This window comes from Gopherus flavomarginatus, chromosome 2 (genome assembly GCF_025201925.1).
Source record: "Gopherus flavomarginatus isolate rGopFla2 chromosome 2, rGopFla2.mat.asm, whole genome shotgun sequence".
NCBI lineage: Eukaryota > Metazoa > Chordata > Testudines > Testudinidae > Gopherus > Gopherus flavomarginatus.
Genome location: NC_066618.1, coordinates 76,284,400 through 76,307,253, shown reverse-complemented (window position 1 = coordinate 76,307,253; position 22,854 = coordinate 76,284,400). Strand labels below are relative to the sequence as shown.

Genomic DNA, 22,854 nt, shown 5'->3' with positions numbered 1-22,854 from the left:
GCAAATTTTGTCCCCAGAAAGAGAAATGCCAGAAACTCTATGAAGTGCACTAGGAACTTCACTGTTGCTATGAATTGTAGGCAGACAGTGCAAGATACTACAGCAATGGGCAACAGTATAAAATTCACAGACAGATTAAATAGATCTCCTCAGGAACAAACTTCTTCCCATGAGCACTTGCAGAACCAAGGTTTAAAATTAAACAAGTATTTTTCTGTGCAGTGGTAGTTTTTCATCTCTTAACTCTCAGTTTGTTGCAATATGCTCACAAAATGAAATTTCTTTCCTAAGGACCAGATTCTGCCTCTCTTATTCATGCTGAGTATCTCCTCACTCCGTTTGCCAGCTCAGTGATTTCAATAAAAGTACTCATGGAATGAGGGTATGTCTTCACTACCCGCCGGATCGGTGGGCAGTGATCAATCCAGCAGGGGTCAATTTATCATGTCTAGCGACCCCCAAGCGCTCTCTCATCGAGTCCTGTACTCCAGCTTGGCGAAAGGCACAGAGTTATTCACGTAGCTGAAGTTGCGTACCTTAGATTGATCCCCACCCACCAACTCCCAGTGTAGACCACGGGTAAGATTCTGTCTAGTTTGAGTCTGTCAGAATATGGACCTAAGGGAGAGATGGCAACACTACAAGTGTTGAAAATTTGCCCAAAATGAAGGTTTTACAAGAATAAGCTTTTACAAACGCTACAAATCATCCCATTAACTGTTTTTTAATTTCAGTTGATTTTTTTAAAAACCATTCTCCTGTAGCATTTGCAACCCAAATACAGCAATAAGACCTGTCTATAGGACCTGAATATGAAACTGGCAATTCTATTTCTCTTATCCAGGCAGAGGAAAATACCAAAGGTAAACACACCGAGTTCAAAGGAAATTAGATATTTAATATTTCCATGGTGTAAATATGAAGTGCTATTTGTAACAAAATTAAAGCCACTTGCGCTAGTTGTTTTTTTTTTTAATCAATACATTAGTTTGTAATCTGACAGCATGTCTTTACATGGGCCTATTCTTTCTGCCTTTTTTATTTAGGTTTTCTTTTAAAGAAAAAACATATTTAGAATCAGAGCAGTTTTCCCCAGCAGTTCTAGCACCTATAGGACCTAAGGAGGGACTGATTTTCAAAAGGGCTAATCATTCAGTGCTGTAGTAGAAGTTAACAGGCCCTGCAGGCGACCAGTACCTCTGACCCTCTGTCCCTAAGCTACTGTAGGCAGCAGTGTCCATTTGAAATTTCAGTTTAATATTAATCTATGGCCAACTTGTCTAGCTGCAAAACATAGACATCTCTCTCTCCATCTGTATTATTTACTTTTAACAGCAGTGAACAATTCCAGGGAGGATGCCTACCCCAAAATACTACAGTCCTAGTAACACTGGGCACAAGTTTGACAAATCCTGAGTATAACTCTGAGCCTGGAGCTAGTTTCGTTTGCTATTGCACAAAATGGTAGCTGTGGATCTCTTGTCCATTGGATGTTAACTTGCTGTCTCGTATTGATCTCCTCTGCTAGGCTGCTGTGCCCATCTCCTTTTTATTCAACATGCAGGCAGCCCAGCAAAATCAGCTAAAATCCTTACATCTGAAGCGCTGGCATACTGACACAAGGTGCTTCATCGAGCCAGATTTTAGTTCATTTCATTTGGCTGCCAGCGTATGGAAATCAGCCAGAAAACGAAACACGGGAGACACAACACAAGTGAATAGAGATAAAGGAAGGAGTACAAGAGAAGGCTCAAGTGAAGGAGAAATGGAGGTAGCTGTGGAGGCAGACACACAACACAGGGTCCAGGGGTGAGGAGGGAGAGACATAACCCAGTACCTGAAGTGGAGAGATGGACATATATATATATATACATACACATCCAGGCGGAGACACAAAATACCCAAAGGGTGGTAGGAGTGGCAGTAGCAAAAACAACAGGCAGCATTTGGCTAGTGGATAAGTGGACTGGGGTTCAGTACACATGGGTTCTATTTTGCCCTCTGCCACTGACTTGCTGTGTGCCCTTTGGCAAGTCACCTCTCTGTGCCTGTTTCCCTTCTCATCCTTGCAGGTCTTGCTTATTTAGACTGTAAGCTCTTCTGGGCAAAGACCGTCTCTTACTCTGTACAGTGCTCAGCACAATGGGGCCCCAATCTCAGTAGGTGAGGCGAGGGGGAGAGGAGAATACAACACAATACAAGGGCCAATGAAAAAGCACTGCAGATGAAATCACAGCACAGGCACAACAACATACAGCAGAAGCCAGGGAGCAGAAAACAACAAAACATTGAAGACACTACAAAAGGAGGAGGGAAAGAAAGGAGGAAGACCCCATGAGAACATAGGCCTGGCAGATTATACATATCACAGAGGGTGGACATTGATAATAAGCAAGATATGGGGGAGGGGAAGGGTTACACTCACTGCACGCCATCAGAGCGTAACTCTCATGCACCAGCATTTTCTAGGTCTGTCACTGTCTCCTAATAATCTCCACACTCCCTATTCCCTTTGAAGGTTAGTGGATATTACCTAGTCTGAAGAATCTTGCTGCTATATAACACACACCTCCAACAGTGGACTGCTGTAATGCTCCAAGGAATATATTAAACTCCTCACAGCTTCTAACCATGTTGGGCTTGATTGCCACAGTCCTTCCTTGGCAAGCAAAGAGGAGTCAGGTCCCCAGTATTTCCCTGCTAAGACTGTGATACTGGCTAGGAGCAGGGGCAACTCACCTGATAACACTCCTGTAAAAGCAAAAGAGTGAAGAAGGGATAGACGGGAGTGGGGAATGGGAGGAGCACAACTCCACCCCTTGCTCCCAGCTTGCCAGTCACAGTAGCTGTCTGGGCACAGAATAAGCTGCTCTACAAAAAAAAACCTGAGATAGCTTACTCCCTCCTTAAACTAAGGGAGGAGTTGGGAAGGAATTGTGACTGTCCTGAGTCATAGTCCTTCCACCAATCAGCTCCTAGAGCAGGGAAGCAACACACCACCCCTTCCCCACAGCAGATTGTAAAACAACCATCAAGCTCTTGGTAGTAAGCAATGGCATTGCAGTTCTGGTGGGAAAAAAGCAGCAATGAGCCACTCTTGTTTATATTACATTACCATAACTAAAGCAAAAAGCTGGGATCCATAAATTATAAACATCTGTCTTAAAGTCCATTTCTCAGCATTCATATAATGCACGTGACACCCATTCTGAACAAACTCATTTTGAAAATTGCAGCTACTTTCAACAAAATAATAAATGAAGCACATACTACATTTGAAGCCAAAATGAAAAAAGCATCACCAAAAAAAAAAAATTCGAAAATAAATCCTGGCAAGATGCATCGTATTTGGAGCATATGAAATGGAAGACCAGCTGGTGTGAATGAATAAGTATTTATTGAATACTGTTTATTTAACACCTATCAGTAAATAACTCCTTTTCTACACCAAGCTGCCCTGACAATTAACAAAGTATCATAGCCATTGATAATTATCCTGAAGTAAGACTCATCTATCATTGATCAAGAGCAATCCTCAAGTGACATCATCAAAATTCAGTACGTCTTGCAAAGACATCTGTCCCTATTATGACGGATATCAAAATAGCAGTGATACATTTGGGCTAATGAATGGAGCATGGGACTGGGCACTAGTCATCTCTGCCAGTGAGATTCTACGCAGTTCCTGGCATAACTCGGACAGCCCAGTGGGCCTATCCAAGTGACAGCAGTCTCCCAGAGATGTTCTGCAGGCCACGGCGCAGTCTGGAATCTCAGCAATGGTGGATACTGTGACCCTACCCCCATCACGCCTCTCCCATCACGAGCCCTGCACCAGGCAGTGCCCTTATGCTGAGGCTTACTCACAGGACCTCAGAGGGCAGCATTACAGCTGTCTTCCCCGGTGTCTACACTGTGAAAAGTCTCCCCTGGAAGGAAGCATGGCTTTCAGGGCCCCTTTATGCTGCTCTGTCCCTTTTAGCTGGTGTAAAGGGGCCAGCGCAGGGAGTTGATCTTACCCTGCGTTTTCAACCAGCTACGATAGTAACTCAGTCTCTGGCTTCAGATAAGCCATTTAAAGCTACATTTTCAAAAGTGCTCATCTTGAGACACCTTAGGTCTCATTTCAGAGGTGCTGAGCACTCTATTAGTTAAGATATGAGAGCTCAGCATTTCTGGATAATCAGAGAATCAGAGGTCACTTCCGAAAATGCTGCCTTTAACTTCTCTGGCTACTGCATCCACACTTATAAAACCAGGGTAGCATCACTTGCTCCTCCTCTCAGGCCACGTCCAGACTACCCGCCGTATCGGCGGGTTAAAATCGATTGCTCGGCGATCGATATATCGCGTCTAATCTAGACGCGATATATCGATCCCCGAGCGCGCTTATATCGATTCCGGAACTCCATCAACCCCAACGGAGTTCCAGAATCGACACGGAGAGCCGCGAACATCGATCCCGCGTGGTGTGGACGGGTAAGTAATCTGATCTTAGATATTTGACTTCAGCTACGTTATTCACGTAGCTGAAGTTGCGTATCTAAGATTGATTTCCCCCCCTAGTGTGGACCAGCCCTCAGAATGGGTTGAGAGGATTAGCTAATGTTTGTACAACTCTCTGCAGATGTAAATCATTGTATCAAGCGAAGCAATTATCTTCAAAGTGGGTCCATTGAGGGAAGAGCAAGTCAGCAAATGAAGGATACAAAACTTATTTCTCTTTCTGTTCAGTACAATTATTGTTTGAATTATGCTTGTACAAAACCCCATCAACCCGCCTATCACAGTAAATTAATGTTTATGCTATTAGATTTAGACAATCTTATACTAATGGTTTTTCAAACCACAAGAAACTTCACATTGCTCAGAGACAACTGTATACAGTTACACTAATTCTGTAAAATGGCTGAGATAAAAGGTTGAATCTGACTGGCCAAGGAACATTTAAAAAAAAGATATAACAGCAATCTTCCAATTCAAGAAATGGCATCTGAGTCTCATACCTGCACTTGTAAGGCGAATACAGGCACTTGGATTCACAATGAACACTGCTGGTCTCCTGCTAGAGGCAGAAGTCAACCAGATTTATTTTTAGTTCATCTGTCTTAGTACTTGATCCTACATACATTACATCCTAGAAATGGCACTGAAAATTACAAGCTTACTGGGAATACCTGGTTCACCTAATGTTTCTTTAGGATGTAAAGCTGCAGAACACAAAGAGAACACATACACAAAAGTCTGCGAGTCTGATGCTCTTCCAGGCAGAAAGCTCCCAACTGCTTTGCTAAAGGCCACAGCAATATGTCTCCTTTACGGTTATTTTCACAAAGGGTTGTTTAACAGCACTTACAGGAAATCTACCTTGACACAGTATATGCTCCTCTAATATAGCTTAGGAGAGGCATTTAGATTACGAAGTCATGCTGAAAGTTTTGCCGAATGTTTGAAAGACTCGGTAATGCTATCTTTTTCTGATGTCTTTCAGGTACTGTTTCTCACTCTTCTTTGAGTGCTAAAGGTAGCCGTCATCAACACAGAAACAGACACAGACTTGTGTATGTCCTGTTTAGTTTTCTTTTCAGTACTAGCCTTTCTGTCTCAAAACCATTTTAGAAGTACAAATTTCATTTACAAGCTAAGCAAGTAAAGACATATAATAAAGTTCAATTACAGAGGTAGATTACTGGTCTGTATATCAACTAAAAGGAATACAGACAGTCGTGAATATATGGTATTGAAAGTTTTCTTGTTTTAGGCAATATCTGCAGTTCTGATCTTACATATATTTTAAAAGCTTGGCTATTATCAGGTAAAAGGCAGATATGATACTCCAGTATGAACAAGAAATGAATGCCACAAATATGTTCATCTTTACAGAATTTCTTGTTTAGGTCATATCAAAAAATAGAACATTTTAAAAAATAAAATTTCATTTTCTGCTCACAAGAACTAGACCCCAAAAACATATTGTTGTGTGTTCACTAACATTTGAATTGGTATTTTAAGTTGTGTACTACCTTCATTAAGTATAAAATCATGCCTTTGAATCAGTCACGAAGCGCTCCAAACTACCTAATTCATACTGAATATTTCAGAGTTTGTTAAAGCTGGAGAAAGGGATCATTAACACAGTACACCTTTGTTATGAATCAAAAGAGGTTGGGAAAACAGCATGAACTCAGTAACTAGCTCCTAAACAATTCACAGCCATAAAACAAGAAGATACAAATAAAAACTGTATTCCCCGTTATCTTCACCTCTTTTTAATAGCATCCATCAATTTGCACAATTACCAACAAGCTTAACTCATTTATAAGCATACTCCACAAGAAAAGGTCAGACAAATTTGAAGCACAGCCAGGTAGCGCAGATATAAGGATTGCAGTCTTTGTCTGTGTAGTCAGATGCACATCTTTCCCTATAAAGCAAACGCACTGGCAGCATCTTTTAAAGACAGCTATTCCTTCCCACATAAGGAAACAAAGAAGTCCGTCACATGCCTAAGATTTCCAAGACCATTTCTTTCACCGCTTGGCTACCATCAGCTTCCTTGTTCTTCCAGAAGGCATCTGTGAGCATGTGGAGAGAGGGGGGAAATTACAAAAAGCCTTTAGAAGCTCACCCTCATATCATCATGGAATTAATGTAGGCATATCATTCTTGCTTTGTCTGTACTTTTTGCAACCAAAAGAAGAGTAGGAATGTAAACTAAGTGAGCTCCTGAAATCTAGGTTTAACTTCTTGCACCATAATTATGCATCCCAGTCTTATAATCCAATCTGACATAGAAGTATTTCAGGTTCTCACCTCCAAGCCTTGTGGAACCCCTTCAACGTGATTTTTCTTAATCTCAGCTTGTTTTCCAGGTCATCAATTCAATATCTCAGGGCTTTGCTGGCTTTGGAATTCTCTGTCAAAACAGCATCTTCTCCATCAATAGTTATTTCTATATCTTCAGTTTCCCTCTTAGCTTCCTGTAGTCTCGAGCTAAAGGTTACCAACTTCTTAGCCAGGAAGGCAACTGCAGCTTGCATAACATTGCATTTGCTCCTAATATCCACAGCTTGCCTTTTAAGCAAATCAAATAATATTTGATCATTCAGCTCTGCGCCTCCTGTTGGTGTGAAGCTGAACACAGAAAGGTCAGACTCAGAGGCAGCAACAGTACTGAACTCTGAATAGTACAGGGTGTTTGATCTTTAGATACAGCATCATGGAGGCACAGACTGTACCCAAAAAGTAAGGAGAATGAACTGAACTAATAATTATTAAGAAAGACAGTGTCATTTGGGTACACCCATGAGAATCTCTCTACTTCATCCCTCTCACATACAAGACAAATTAGTTTGCCACGGGTAGCTTTGATTTACAAAGATTTAGTCTGCTAAAGATGCCAGTTCACAAAATATGAACAAAGTAATGTCTGATTCATATTCCATGGGGGAAAAAAAATCTGTTAAACAACTTTCTTCTTAAATAAATTTTAATCACACAGCAGTGAGGTCACTTCTACTATGTAACACCCTATAAATCAAAGTCACTTCACAGTACCATCCATAAAACACACGTCATCAAGAATCAAATGTCTGTACACAAGGAACCAAAAAACTAGAGGTCTCTACATCACAACAAACACAATTTAATATGGTTTAGGACTTCCACTTATGATCTGTACCAATCAAGTGATCTGAATGACACAAATATAATGCAACAGAGGAGTGTTCTAGCAGTTTTGGTGTACAGAATGTTATCAGCATAATTTGATTCAAAATTCAGTAAATTTTTTATTTCAACACTTTTTGTATAATTAGATCATTCTTGATTCATAAATCGGCTTCGCCACAAATAAGCGAAAGAGGGAAATTATTCACATAACTGTTTTTTTTAAACGACGAATAAAGTTTTACCATTTTGTATCTGAGAGTCAGAGAAATAATCCTCCACCCTTGTTTTACAATGAAAAGTTGAAAATCTATCCACTGATAGAGAATGGCACATCAAGAGACTAGAGTTCATTACAAGTCAACATTATCAACAAAGACAATAAAACCAAAGAACCCACCTAGAGACTCACTGGGTAAACTGAGTGAATGCTTTGCTTCACTTGCATATTTAGAGATGACCATATCATCAACTAAGATCCTCCCAAGAAAAGTACAATATTGTGGTATTCTCAAAATGATGACATTGAATTCTGATTAAAAAATTATGGAACTACAAGTCAATGACAGATCTTCAGTCTTCACTCTGTTCCTTTCTTTAATAACTATGCATATTTAAAACAAGAGACAACATGCAAAACATCATGTATAGTAATTATACTTCTACATGTATAACTCTTACCTCAATTGTGGGAGAGAAAGAGCCAGACAGACCAGTGGATAAGAAGCAGAAAGCAGATACTATACAAATACAAATTAAAGTACTGGTAATATAAAATAAATCCATACATCTAGAGAAGAGTCCCCATATAGGATCAACTTGAGATTCAGTTATGGTTTTGTGAGGAATCTATATTTAAAAAATATATATGGTGCTCGTCTATAACACGTTGCCATAGAGAACTGTACATGCTTTCTGGGCATCATCCTGCACCATTTAAGTTAATGAGATTTTTACCATTGACCTCACTGAGAGCAGGATCAAACTATATATTTGTAAATCTAGTTAAGCAATATAATATACAATTTTAATCAACTGCATACGAAACTCAGTATGTTATTTTCTGCACATACAGTTCTTAATCTGATATATTTTGTTTGTGCTGAGGGGATGGCTCTCTTTATAAAAACATTTCTTTCTAAACTTCTTTCCAGCACTCAATATTGCCTGCATGTGTGTGAAAGCAATTGCAAAACATAGCTACACAAGTACTGACAACATGTACTGTGACAATATATGAGTAAATCACTGTTCTGTTTCCCCATTCTGCCCATCTGCAGTCTTTTGGTATGGAACAACTATATCATAAAAGCGCCTATTCACACATGCTTTTGATATTACACTATTTAATCACATACAGCTGGAGCTTATGAGACTGTTACAAAACGAAATTTTAATGTAGCATTGGAAGCAAGTTCTGGAGAAACATCAACCACTTTTCTCTACATACACTTTCTATCATTAAAAGATTAAAAAAAACAAAAACAAAAAACAAATCAATAATAAAAACAACCCATTCCTTTAAAAAAATCTGCTCATCTTACTGGAAGCTTCAGAGTATGCATGTTTGTAAGTGAACTCCAAGTCTCTGCCAGAAGTACCGATAATGTCAAAAAACCTGCTTAAAATCATATCAGTGCAAAACCAACACTATCCAGACTCCTTAGAGAAAGACCTGAAATGAACTCAGGCATTTATCTCTGTACACAGTTTTTGTTATCTGGTTTTTAATTCACAGAAATCTAAGAGCCGTGGATCTGATGATTTTTTTCCAAGATATCTGAGTTAAAGAGATACATATATAATATTGTCTATCTTACTCTTTCAATAAACACAGATACATAGTAATTTTAAACACCACTGTTTGCTTTTAGATATTCACCATGTATAAAATACTGTCAATAATATATAATAAGTTATAGCAAGATTTTTATCACCTGACCTGGCAAACATGTACCTTTCCTCATGTGAGTAAAGTTATTTATGTGTGTTTGCAAGATACAGCCTTATGACATACATAAACCTAGGAGGATTAGATTTTTGTTGGTAAATGTCTATTTCATTATACCAGCAAAACCAATGAAACGTATTTCCATTGATGATCGCCTATCTGTAAATTTTGGTTAGGTAAGAAAAATGCTGCTTGAGAACTTATTTGAGTTTGATTTAAGGATATTCACTTCGTATATTTTGATGTGATGTCAACAATTTGTGTTTTAATGTTTATAAAGCTTTAGCTTATGGATCCTCAATGTCTACTATGATTAAATAATTGTCTAGCTCCTCCCTTTGTCTGACACCTCGCAGAATTTCCTGCAACTGTAAACATTTAAATCAATATTTTTTAAATGCTGAAAAATAAACATTATCCATCGAAATTATAAAAACAAACAATTCTGCCAAAGCTAGCCATACAGTGAGGTCCTGCTTTAAAAGGGTGTGAGGGTGGGGGGAAATCTCATCTTACTCGCCCACTTTTGTGTTTTATTTAAACAGATTCACACTGAAGGAAGATCAACTAAAACACAACATCATTTGAAAATGATATTGCCCTTTATAGCAACAGAAGTATTTTTAATTTAAGAGTGTGTAAAACTATATGGTAAGTAGTACTGAAAGACAAACAATCGTGTGTTTCTGATTTTCTACGGAGGACATAACTTTAAGCTTTTTGATTGTTTAACACAACGGGCAGCATACCAGGGTTAGATATTAAAACAGTCAAAAATATAATCAGTGTTCAAACAATATTTTAATTCCATTTAAACAACTGCATATATCTTAAAGACACCTGTCAGAGATATTTTTTAAAAATACTATAATTTACTGAACCAACCAAGAGCTAAGTACATACAAATTTCATTCCCAGAAACATATTTCTCTATTTGCAAGTGTTTGCTTTTACTTTGGCACTATCACACAGGCTCCAGCTAGACTTTTGAGCCCTGGCGGCAGTCCAGGTTGCAGATGGTTGAAAATGCAGCCTGAAATCAGTGTGCGGTTGATGAATTACTCCTTACACCTGACCCCTACTTCACACCAGGCACCAAACACAATCTGAACACTACCAGTCCGAAAAAGCCCTGTCAGGCATCTTAGTATCTGGAACTCTTTCTTCTAGGCCTTCTGTATGTCCAGATGGCCCAAAGTGAGGAATGCAATAAACTGACTAAACTGCAATGTGAGTGAGAAAAGAATTCTGGCATGGTGGGTGCAAGGTAGTGGAGAGGCATGGAGAGCTGTGTGTGGGTTCTAGCAATTTGCTTTATAAATGAGGCTGATATAGAGGAAGAGGAAGTGTCCCCCCCACACACACACACATCTCAAAGCAGTTCTTGACTTGCTCAGACCAAAAAATGTCTTAAAAATGGGGAAAAAAGGAGAGAGAATGGAGGATTTCATTCTTTTAAAAAATGTTCATACCCAAAGTGACTTTTAAAAAGTGTAACGATTTCAGCAGTACACTTGCTTGAATTTCCAGGGCTTCTTTCTCAAGTTTGTGCAAACATTGTCACACATCTGACTCGCTTACCAATTCATTCTTTTTCATACTCTTTTTCGTTCACTTTTCTGTTAACATCCATGCCAGATGGGTTTTTATTCACACAGATGTTGTGAAATGGCTCTTCTTCCTATTACACATATGTGCATGGCAGGGTGTTTGCACACTGGTATTCACTACTGGTGCCACCCTGTGTTTCAGCCTTCCAACCAGGAACCGGAGTTAACACCATGTGATTTCGTTGATCAAATACACACTATGAATAATAAACAGTGACTAGACAAAGACATAGCAAAGCAAGTAGTATACGAAAAACTGGTAAGCTGAAATATATTCACATAAAGTGCAGGTCAAACGATTGTGAAAAATAAATCCAGAAGAATCAATGTCTGTCCACAGGTAATTGCAAACAGCAAATGACTCAATTTATTCAATGCAATGTTTTCTAAGAATGGTCTTCCCAGGCTTAATTCTGACCATAAACTGCAAAGGCCAAAGGAAAGACACAAGCACTATTACTTCAAAAGATTCCATCAAATATGTAAAATCGTGCTGGCGAAATCTTTTTTTCCTCATGTCATTCTTAATCATTACATGAAATTTCACATCACTCAGTCTTTTCTCATAATCTTAAAAAAAAAGAACTACACTTTCAGGCAAGAGATTAAAAATGGAAATTCAAGGATTGGGGCAAGATTAGGTATCATGATATTCTTATAAGTGAATTTCTACAACACAGCTATGTAAACTAGTTGGTTTCTTAGTTATCCCATCAACACACACACCACTCTAGAAACGTTTCATTGTCGAGCAGTCCAAAATAAAATCAAAGGGTTTCCTAAATTATAGGAAATAGTGTCATATGCATGTGAAATGCGAACATATTCCTTCATGATATTCTTTGCAGCAAGATGACGTGAGGCCACATATTCCTAATTTATAACAGTAACAAAAATGTTTGATTTTAAATATAATTCATAACATGCCTAGCATAAGCAAGTTATACTCTCAGGACTTAGCTAAGAAAGTTCAGACAATTTAAGCTAATTCAGTAGTGAGCCAGCGTCATGCCAAAAGGAAAAAAATACCTTTTCTTTCAATTCCTCTGTTTGTCCTTACAGGACATATTAAAGATATTATAATCTCCTTTACTAAACTGAACCTTTTAAAATTTTTGGATTATTATGGGTTTGTCTGAAACAGCCATTGAAGTATAACTTCAATGGTGGCATTTTATAATTAAGGTGCTCAACTAAATTGAATAATCAGACTGTGTGTTTCATGTTCTTCATGAGGCCATGTAACATTTGTTAAACTTGAGGCAATCATCCAAACATGTGGATCCTATTCTTCTATTTAAAATTCTGTTGACCATACAGTTATTAATGTGCATCTTATTGCTTAACAACATGTTAGCTATATTAGAAGGTACAAATGTGGACTATATATCTTGTGAACCTTATTCAATCCTGTACAAAACCCCTCCAAAAAGCTGTGCTACACAGTACTATTGTACTTCTTTCAGAACAGCTGAGATTAATTTACAGTGTGAGCAAAGCACTTGATCTGAAAATGTGAGGAAAACATTTACATTTCAGAATGTTGTATATTTAATGCCCTGTTGCTCTGTGCTTTATGTATTGAACAAAAATGCCCCCAGAAAGCCTAAGATTCCTTTATATGATTTTAAGTTGATGCATTCCCCCTTCCCTATGTATGAATATCCAGATATGAACATACGTTTTCACACAGTTGAGTTCTAAAATTTTGCTTAACACAATACACAGCATAGTTTCCAGAAAATAAAAAAGTTGTGAATTTCACAGAGCAGTTGAAATCATACAGTGGTATATTAATATGTGTTATCGTGATAGCCGTGATAACTGATACAGTTCTCTATCACATTATTTGATTACCCAAATATTGACTTTGGACATACAATGCATCTAAATACTCTAAAATGTCCCAGAAGCTGATGGCTAGTTTTAAGGTAACAAAATCCAGATGCTACCTGTCTGCACTATTCTAAACTCTTTAGAACTATAGTATAAAAATATATATGTGTGAGTTTATTTATTATTTAGGTTGAGAGAGAGAGAGAAATTAATGCCATATAAAATTTATTATAGATTTGGTATATTATCTACCCTTGCAAAAATAATATATTTACACTCACAACTTTTCACAAGAGTAGATAATTTTATACTCTAGAACACAATAGATAATTAAAGATAATACATAATTAAGTAATATTAATTTATTCTCCAAAAGCTTCAGGTTAAAAAGTCATTGTGTGGAAAGCAGTTGTCACTTTCAACTGGATCAGAAGGTTAATTTCCCCAAAAAGCATATTTTACAAAACAGAAAGGGAAGTTAAAAAAAAGAGGACTGGCAAAATTTAAGTGACATGAGCAAAAGAAATGGAATGTCCAGTATTTCTCATCCAGTACTTGAGGCTATTGTTCTTTCAAAAAATACTCATAAATTGTTTCATGTCTTTGCCTTGCCAGGTTTTGAGGAATGGCATCAGTCTGCATCCCCAATCCCCCAAACAGTTGCTAGCTTGACTGCAATACTGGTTATAGCTTCAACAGGATCCTGCTGCTGCTGCACAATTCAGACTAAATGGTCACAAAGGTAAAATGCTATTTGAATCGACCTTGAGCGGGGAAAATGGTGAAACAATTACTCCCTGCCCTCCCCTCAAAATGGGTTGATCTCACACAAAAATTCTGCACATTATAGGTAGAGAAAGCACACAGAAAACAAATGAGAGGTAACCATGTTATGAATTACAAGGTTATAATCACATTGAGTGGTTCTGGTGTCATCACAACTCACAATTAGTTAATTTATATAATGCAGGGGCCTGGCTATAATCGTTAACAGAAGAGTAATTTTATTGGCAAGGAAACATAACCTGGCCTTTCAATAATAACTACCTCAACGTGTTTGAGACCAAAAGTAACCCCCCTCCGTTCCCCCGGGGGGGGGTAGGTTATTGGGGTTTTTTGTTTGTTTTTAAAAAACAAGTATGTTAGTTCATTGACTCAAAGAGTTAATATATGGTCGTGAGGTTGCACTTCATAATAGTAATTTTCTTTACGATGCCCTAACTGGTTTGCAAAGTTGGTTTTGTTACTGTCCACTGGATGCAAAGAAGACTCTTTTGGGCAGCAGATTATGGTACAATGCCATTAGGGAAAAGCAAAGCACGATTTAACTAATTAAAATCCAGGTGTCATTGACTTCATTCAGTCTTGTTGGGAGATGCAGACCGGCCTTTCAGAGCCACTGACATTGAAAAAAATGAAACCATGTTTGGTGCTTTTTCTGAGAGAAGCTACTATCTATTTCTAGCCCTATCAAATGTAGCAGCACGCAGCCAGATCATCCTCAATATTTAACGCAACATTAAAAGCAGTTCAATACATGAGAGCAAACTCCAAAAGATTTACAGTAGGTTAGCGCCTTGTTCACCCCAGAACCCCACAGCATCTCAGACTTTACCGATGAAAAGTTTCAGTATCCACTGTCTCTTTGCTAATGGCACAATGCTTTTGAATGCCAAATAAATTGCATAGATGACTGAAACAGTATTCGCATGCCTGATGCTGTCCAGAACCATCTCCAGCCTATGCCATAATCATGTATACTTGCTTCAATAATAGTAACCACATTTCTTGTAGGGAGAGGGGAATTAGAGGGATTAACTAAAGATAGTAGTCAAAATAAAATTAATAAATAAATGCAAAAAGCCTAACCTTCCTGTTTCTGGCTATTCCCTCTGCCTGGCATGATACTGAATTCAAGGAGAAAAACAAAACCAAACAAAACAAAACCCTCTAATTTATGCAACTCCACCATCCATCCTTCACTAAGTGTATAATAATATCATATTAACACTGCTGGACAGGCAGGGAACTGCTGTACCATACCTTGGTTTGGAGATAATGAGGGTAGTAGTAAGTGTACTGAGGGTACATTGGTTGCTGTTCCAAGCGTTTGCCCATGTAGCTGGAATCTTTATCTCCGATGCAGGGAACTCGTTGACAGGGTGTAGTGCCCCAGGCCTTTCTTCCTCTTAAACCACTATTCCTGACAGTACTGATGACTGAGGAGGCTTTCGAGACTTCCTTGCCTTCTACTGCTCACAAGGTCCAACACAGCAAGAATAAAAAACAAAAACAAAATATAGATAGAGCTAAAAAAAAATTATCTTGTTTTGTCCCCCCCCACGCCCTCCTGCACTCAGGATACAGCGTTTTCTTTCCTAGCCAGCTTGTCTGTAGTAATGTCAATTGCCAGTGTCTGTAGAAAAAAAGTCCTGTTAGAGAAATCAGCAAGACAGTGGAACTCCAAAGCGCTGCAGACTAGCTTTCCCTCTCTCTTCTTCCTCACCCCAACCCCCCCTCCCCTTTATGATTTAAAAAAATAAAATAAAAAAGCAGCTTTCCACAGCCTACTTGCTGCTGCCCCTCTCACGGTGTGACATGGTGTTCAGGGCTTGTCTTGTCTTTCATTCAAACCCCCTCCTTCCAGCCGGTGTGGGTGGAACTACAGTGAGCCTCTCCCTCGAGAAGCAGACGCAGTCCAGAAGGCTGCAGTATTTCCTCCAAGAAGAAACAGCCTGCTTTTTTCAGCCCTGCTGCAAGCAAAGTCCCGATTCCCTCTGCTGGCTATCTCGGAAAGCAAAGCAATTTTACAGCAGCGCTTGCTGGTGTAACTGAACCCGAGGAACTTCAAATACCGGCAGTGGATTCTGCACTTCACAAAGCCACAGAACAAACCAGCCAAACGGTAAGCCAGGAGCACAGAATACCTGGGACTCAAAGGAATTACTGCAAAGAATGAGCCTTTAAAAAAAGAAAACTGTTGATACTTTGTGACGCTGTTAAAAGAAACAAATAACCCACAAGGTCACAGAGTCTATTAGTAGATCAGCAACAGATTCTCCAACATGGAATTGTTTTCAGCAAAAAACTAATTTGTATAATAATCTACCATTGCACAGAAACAAATGGGGTAAAAAGAGGCATGCATATTAAGTGTTCACTTTGACAGATCCAGTATATTAAGACTTGTTTCAGCCATTTCTCTATTTAGATTTATAACAAAGTGGGGGAGGGGATCACCTCTCCTGAGCTTTCCATGACTTTAATATAATTTAAAAAATACTCTTCATAAATCTCAGATAATCCATTACACCATCCCCCAGCAACATCCCACAGCACCCAGAAGTACCAGTCTCACACATCTGCACCATAAACGTTACCACTGCTCCCTAAAAGCCTGAGTAAAGAGAGAAGGCTTGCAAGAGATTCAAGCTGATTCTGACCAACTTAAGCAAAAGTTTTGAATATTATTTATCTGAAGGGACCTACTTTATATATATATAAATCACCTGTAACATTTCTGGGCACTGTACAAATAAATAAGTCAATATACTTTGTCTTATTGTGTGTACAAATCCCAGGTTTAAATTTTAAAATCCCATATTCCTTTGACACGTCATTTAATTTGTGGATCTTTGTTTAGTGGCCTATTTTCTTTTTTTTTCTTTTTTCTTTTTTTTTTAATTTACAATTACTGGGCAGTGGTTTCCTTTGTTTTTATTTAAATCATATGTACTATTTCAGTAGGATTGTCAGCAGCTGTATTGATCAACCAAATTGTTTTTAGAGGGAAAAGTATGTCTTTAAAGGGACGCTTCTCAAGGCTGGTAAGCTCTAAAATTAGACCTGCTGGCTGTGTTTTGGTTTGTGGGCACACACTTGCACGTGACACAGGCACGCAAACATCACATTCTACTCTGCTTTGTCAGACTGCTGTTCTTGTAAGCAAGCATGGCATTAAGTTGAGCAAGGATTCATATACATCTCCACAGCCTGCCAGTTACACCAGCAAAAAAGGTGCAACAAAACTGAGAGGCAGAGCAAAAGTGTGATGCACATGTATGAATCAGTGCAATCCCAGAACACATGGTTTCACTTCCTCAGTGGCTTTTTTTTCATTTTAGTACTAAAACAGCACTCTGTGTCATGCAATGGAAGCTACTAAGTTCTGAGTTATTTCAAAAATCCAGCTCCAGTTTTGGGAGCCAAGCACTTGAAAATCTGCCCCATATCTCCAAAGCACTGTACTGTACAAATGTTAACTGTTAATTCTCACAACATTCTTGTGAGATGGGTAGGTGATTTTTATGATCTCCATTTTACAGATGTGTAAACAGACTCAGGGAGGCTGAGGGCTTGATCCTGTAACACAAAGTAGATCCAAAAAGATTTCTGAAACTGTGATAGCCATACATCTATAGGGAATCTGACTCTGGAAAGCCAGGTAAGGGGAAGAAAGCCCTGTGTATCCTGGAGTAATGGGATGAAATCATAAATATGAAAGATTAAGACTAAATATAAAAGAAAAAACTTCCTGACTGAGATGGGATCAATTTAAACGTATAATAGACTTTCCAACATTCACAGATTTTTTTTAAGGCCAGAAAGAACTATTTTGATCATCTAGTCTGATTTCCTGCACACAGGCCACAACATTTCACCAAATGATTCCTCAAAAGGGAAGTACAGGAAGCCCTATCACAAACATTGAAGAGTAGATTGGACAAAACACTCGAAAAATATACAATACTATAGTAAAGAAACGTGTAATGGCTCAGTGATGAAGTATACACGTAAACAGGTCTTTTCCATCTCTAATATCTGTAATGCTAAGTACAAAATCAAGTCATACTCCAATCTGTACAAACTAAGCAATTTCCTGTTTCTGCTAGATAGCAAGTATTTCCATCAACAAAATGCTCTAATGCCATTGGTATTTTCCGCACAAATTAATGTAGTCCAGACATATTTTGGATGAAGGCATAATTCTATTGAGTAATTACTGAGTTTTAGGTATATATTCTCTAATTTTCCACTGGTAAGAACTTTCAGTTGCAACTGCTAGGGCTCTGCTAAAGTAGCACAACGTAGGTTCAGAAAGGTTTTTGAAAGTGTGATAGCTATAAAGCTAAAGTGCAACAGCCATTATTAGCCTAATTTTTAAAATCTCAGCCACTCTTTCTGACAACTCTTCATGGAGTCTAGCTGTCAACTCAAACTCAACATGGCTAGAACAGAGAGTGTCTACACTGCCATTAAACACTTGTGGCTGGCCTGTGCCAGCTGACTCAGGCTCATAGGGTTCAGGCTAAGGGGCTATTTAATTGCCATATAGATGCTTGGGCTCAGGCTGCAGCCCCAGCTTTGGGACCCTCCTACCTCGCAGGGTCCTAGAGCCCAAGCTTCAGCCCAAGCATCTATACTGCAACTAAACAGCCCCTAAGCCCAAGCCAGCTGGCACACAGGTTTTTAATTGCAGTGTAAACATACCCATAGTCTTCCTCCCCAAGCACTCCCAGCTATCTCCTCTCTTGTCCCCCATGATCAACACCACCATTACCGTGCCTGTCACTGAGGCCCATAACCTGAGCCTCATTTTTTACTTGGAGCAGACTCCTCTCAAGGTCCAGGCTACACCTAAATCTTGTAGATTCTTTCTGCATAAAATCTCTAAGGGCACATCTACACAAGAACTTACGGCCTGGCAAGCTGGGGTGTAAATCTACAGCATTCCAGAGGGCCATGCGCTGTCTGTGTGGCCCCTGCTGATACACACTACAAGTTCTCTGGTGACTTTTGACATTCTGCTGTTTCAAACCACGATACATCGATGAACACTAGGAAACTCGTAGTCCACTACGGTAGGACAGTTAGCACATGGCACGCTGGAGCGCTGCAGATTTACACCCCAGCTTGCCATGATCAGTCAGTCCTGGTGTAGACATGCCCTAAGATACAGCATTTCCTCTCTACACAGCTAAAAATCTCATCATATCATGGCTGGGCAATTGCAACATCCTTGACAAATGCAGTCTTGCCCCTTCCTATCCATTCAGAGCGCTGCTGCAAAGAATTTTCCTAGCCTGTCACTTTGGCCATGTCGCCCTGCTTTTTGAGTCCCTCCATGGACTCTCCCTACTCTGTCATATCAAAGATAAGCTGCTTGTCTTCACCTTCAACACCCTTGACAACCTATCATCTCTCATTCACTATTGAAATATCGACTCCCACCTCTCATTGAGGAATGATGCCGGCCTCTTTCTCTCTCACTTCTTAAAAGTTCAAGCAGGCACCTTTTTGCTTTCTCCCAGGCAGACCCTCGTGCTAAGGAGAAGCTCCCTGTAAACATACACAAAGCTAACTCATTATCCACCTTTCAGTCCCTCCTTGAAACTCTCCTTTGCTGTGCGATGCCTACAAAAAAACATGCTGCTCTGGTGTGTTTAGATCGCTGCCAAGCATGCTGACCGGTATTGTCTCGCTGTTCCCTTGTACTCTCCAGCTGGTCTGTCTCTATCCCTCTCTTGTCTTTTGCCTAATACTTGGTTTGTAAATTCTTTGTTGTTTTGTTCTCTGTTTGTACAGCATCTGGAACAATGGGGCCCTGGCCCTTGACAAGGGATTCTAAGCTTTATGGTGATAAAAATAAATAAGCAGCAGCAGCAGCAACAGCCACCAAGAGGCATAATGTAGTGTCAGTCAAGACAGGGTTAGGTCTTGAATCTTTTCTGTCCTATTGATCAAACACTATTTTCTATGCACAGGGCCATAATAATGGAGCTGCTGACTAGTTTAAGGCCATGTCTATATGTGCAGTGCTGCAGTGGCAAAGCTCTCCTGCCGACATAGTTTCTGCCACTTGCAGACAGGGATTTTTTTTTTTTTTGTCACCGGGAGAGCTCTCTCGTCAGCAGAACGCGTCTTCACCACATGTGCTGCAGTCTGTGCCAGTATAGCTGTGCCAGTGCAGTGCTGTACGTATAGACCTGGCTTAAACCAGTTACCATCTATGTTACCATGGCCACATGCATTGATCAGAAACAGCACTGTGCACACGAGCACTTATGTTGGTGTAACTTATGTCACTAGGGGAGGGGCAGTGGAATATTCATGCCCCTTAGCAACATAAATTTTGCCAACATAGGCTGTGGTAAAGACATAACCTAAGACACTGTGCAATTGTGTTCTCTTTACAAGCTAACCTACCTACAGTAACTAAGGACAAAAGTCCTATTGCAAGATCCACCTAGACAGTGCTTGATTTAAAGGCCACGTATAAGATACAAAAGGTCATGAGTTCCCTGCTCTGCCACAGACTGCCTGTGTGACCATGGGCAAATCACTTATCCTCTCTGTGCTTTAGTTCTCCCATTTGTAAAATGGGAATAATAGTACTTCCCTACCCCACAGGGGTGTTGTGAAGATAACTACATTGAAGACTCAGGCACTCAGATACTGCAATAATAGGGCTCATAAAAGTAGATTAGATTAACAGACTAATTCAGGACTCAACACATGGTTGAGGCCAAGTCGCAGGCCTATGAACCCTGTCCCAGTCTCAGAGGATCAGGTCCTGGAGACCTGAAGACAAAAGCAAGATTCCCATTGATGTCAAAAGGAGAAGAATCCAGGCCTCAGTGTTTCAGTCCCTCTGCATTCTTTCTAAGCTCATTACATAACGGCTGCTTCCCCATTTCTCCTCTAGAGCAGAAGACCAGAGCAAGGTTCTCCATTTAAACTTTACAGGGGAACTGTGAGCAGAGCAGTTACAGAGGGGTGCCCACATACCAGTTATATGCTGCAGAATGGGTTCCTACCACAGACCCACAATAAAGGACAGGAAGCAGGAAGGAGGTGGCACAGGCATTCACATTTACACAGATCCAGTGGCCTAAACAACCTGCTTAACCAGGGCAAGCTGGGTGTAGCTGCTATTCCAGAAGTTCTGTTAACTGGTCTGAAGAGGTGAATTTCAGCTACCTATCCTCTCCATATTCTCCATGTAGAGAGCTGAAACATTCAAGCTTTACACAGATGGAGTAGACCTCACTTAGTGCTGGATTCTACAAGGTACTGAGCACTTTTAACTCTCACTGAAGTCAGCTCATCATTGGCACTCAGCAGGACTGGGCCCTTAATCATGAGACAGAGAAGTGAAGGGAATCAAAATGGGAATTTGATATGAAAGTGGTGGGGCTGGGAGAGAAAGTAAGGAAATTCAGTATTGAAAGGAAAAATGCAAATAACCAGCCAAAAAGCAGCCTTGATAATGCTGCCTCTGAAATAATACCGGTGATGGAAAATGGAAAATTTCCATTTGCAAAATACAGACATCAAAAAGATCATCTATGACTTGGGAGTACACTGTTTAAATAGAATCCCCTTCATTTTCTGGCCAGCGCATTTGAATAACTGAATCTACTTGCAAGCTGGAATAGCAGTTTGCCTACTGAGTGTTAAGTATAAATGTTACACAAAAGAAAAAACAAGCAGTTCAGTCCCAATAAGCAACAGGCGACTAACTTCACAACTTTCTTCTTTCCTACTAGATGCTCATTATCAACTCAATAATGGAGCTAGTCATGGGAAGCTGGTAAGCAAGCCAAGTTCCAGTGCACCTGAAAAGGAATTACCATACACATCACCCAACATAGGGGGATTTCAAAAGACATACAGAGGAACAAGAATATCTCCAAGAGAAAATTTAGAAATAAAATAAAATACATTGGAACAAACCAACTGTAAATCTGACAGCTACATAAATTCTGAGACAGATGCCAGAAGAGGCACCACCTTACTGATATTAACTCAACCAAAAACATGTCTGAAAAGCTCAAAGCAGGTAAAAGCTAACACACACACACACACACACACACACGAAAGAAAATGCTTCTCCTGGGAAGCAGAGATAGAGGAATTAATTTGGTTTTTCACTTTGTAAAATTTAAATTTTCCCGTTCCTAAGCAGGTAGGTGAAGAGAAAAGAAAGGTGAAAAAGGATGCTCCCAGCAGGAGAAAATAATTCAATAGCTTTCTTATTTGCTAAGATGCGGTTCTACACACACACACACACACACACACACACACACACACACACACACACACACACACACACACACACACACACACACACACACACACACACACACACTTTTTAAAAAAAAAATAAAAATAAAGCCTTGTGTACAAGAAACTACAGTTTTTAGCTTTTAACACAGATGTCTTGTTGATTCCCACCTACCTGAATCAAGGAGGAATTCAAAGAAATTCTAACCCCATGCTCCTTAAAAGCAGAAATGTATATTCTGGGAGCATTAACTTGCATCAAAACAATGTCAAAACTGTCTAAGCAGGAACTAAAGAAAAATGTTCTTGTTTAGCAGCAGAAAGACAGCTGCCAACAACTAAAGAAATATAATAGGTAAAGAAAAAAAACCACAACAATTATCTTGGGCTTACGTTTTTGACACTGTCTCTGTGTTTATTCTTCTCTATTTACTCATCAAAGCTATTTTCAAAGGAGACTGTAGTGATGCTTGACAGCTTGTTTACAATGGGTTACAAGAAGAATACTGATTTTATTTCTAGATCTGTCAATTTATGCAGTCCAGAGACCTTAAAACTATGTCTATGAACGTAGAATCTTGCTATTTAATAGTTCATTTATCAAGCTAATTTGCTTTAACGTCGCTGACTGAAATTCTAACAGCAATACACACAGATGCTATCTATCACGTGATAGACAGAAGACTTATAAAATTTAAAAAAAGAAAAAGAAAAAAAAAGCAG

General features: G+C 39.3%; 1 protein-coding gene and 1 long non-coding RNA gene across 9 annotated transcripts in view; one reads left to right on the top strand and one right to left on the bottom strand.

The window, feature by feature from the left end:
• The window catches only part of RBMS3 (RNA binding motif single stranded interacting protein 3), a 977,979-nt gene that overhangs the window by 566,784 nt on the left and 388,341 nt on the right, over nucleotides 1-22,854 (bottom strand). For 3 of the 8 annotated variants that reach the window (XM_050938461.1, XM_050938462.1, XM_050938463.1), the window contains exon 1: nucleotides 15,109-15,555. The exons of the other annotated variants lie outside the window; for them this stretch is intronic. In XM_050938461.1, the coding sequence (XP_050794418.1) occupies nucleotides 15,109-15,183 (75 nt within the window). In that variant the 5' untranslated portion in view covers nucleotides 15,184-15,555. Of the gene's footprint in view, nucleotides 1-15,108; nucleotides 15,556-22,854 lie in introns of those variants that run through there. 8 annotated transcript variants of the gene reach the window in all.
• LOC127044102 (uncharacterized) lies at nucleotides 15,628-21,901 on the top strand. Its single transcript, XR_007772403.1, has 3 exons — nucleotides 15,628-15,970; nucleotides 17,391-17,509; nucleotides 21,615-21,901. It is a non-coding gene; the product is annotated as an uncharacterized LOC127044102 (long non-coding RNA).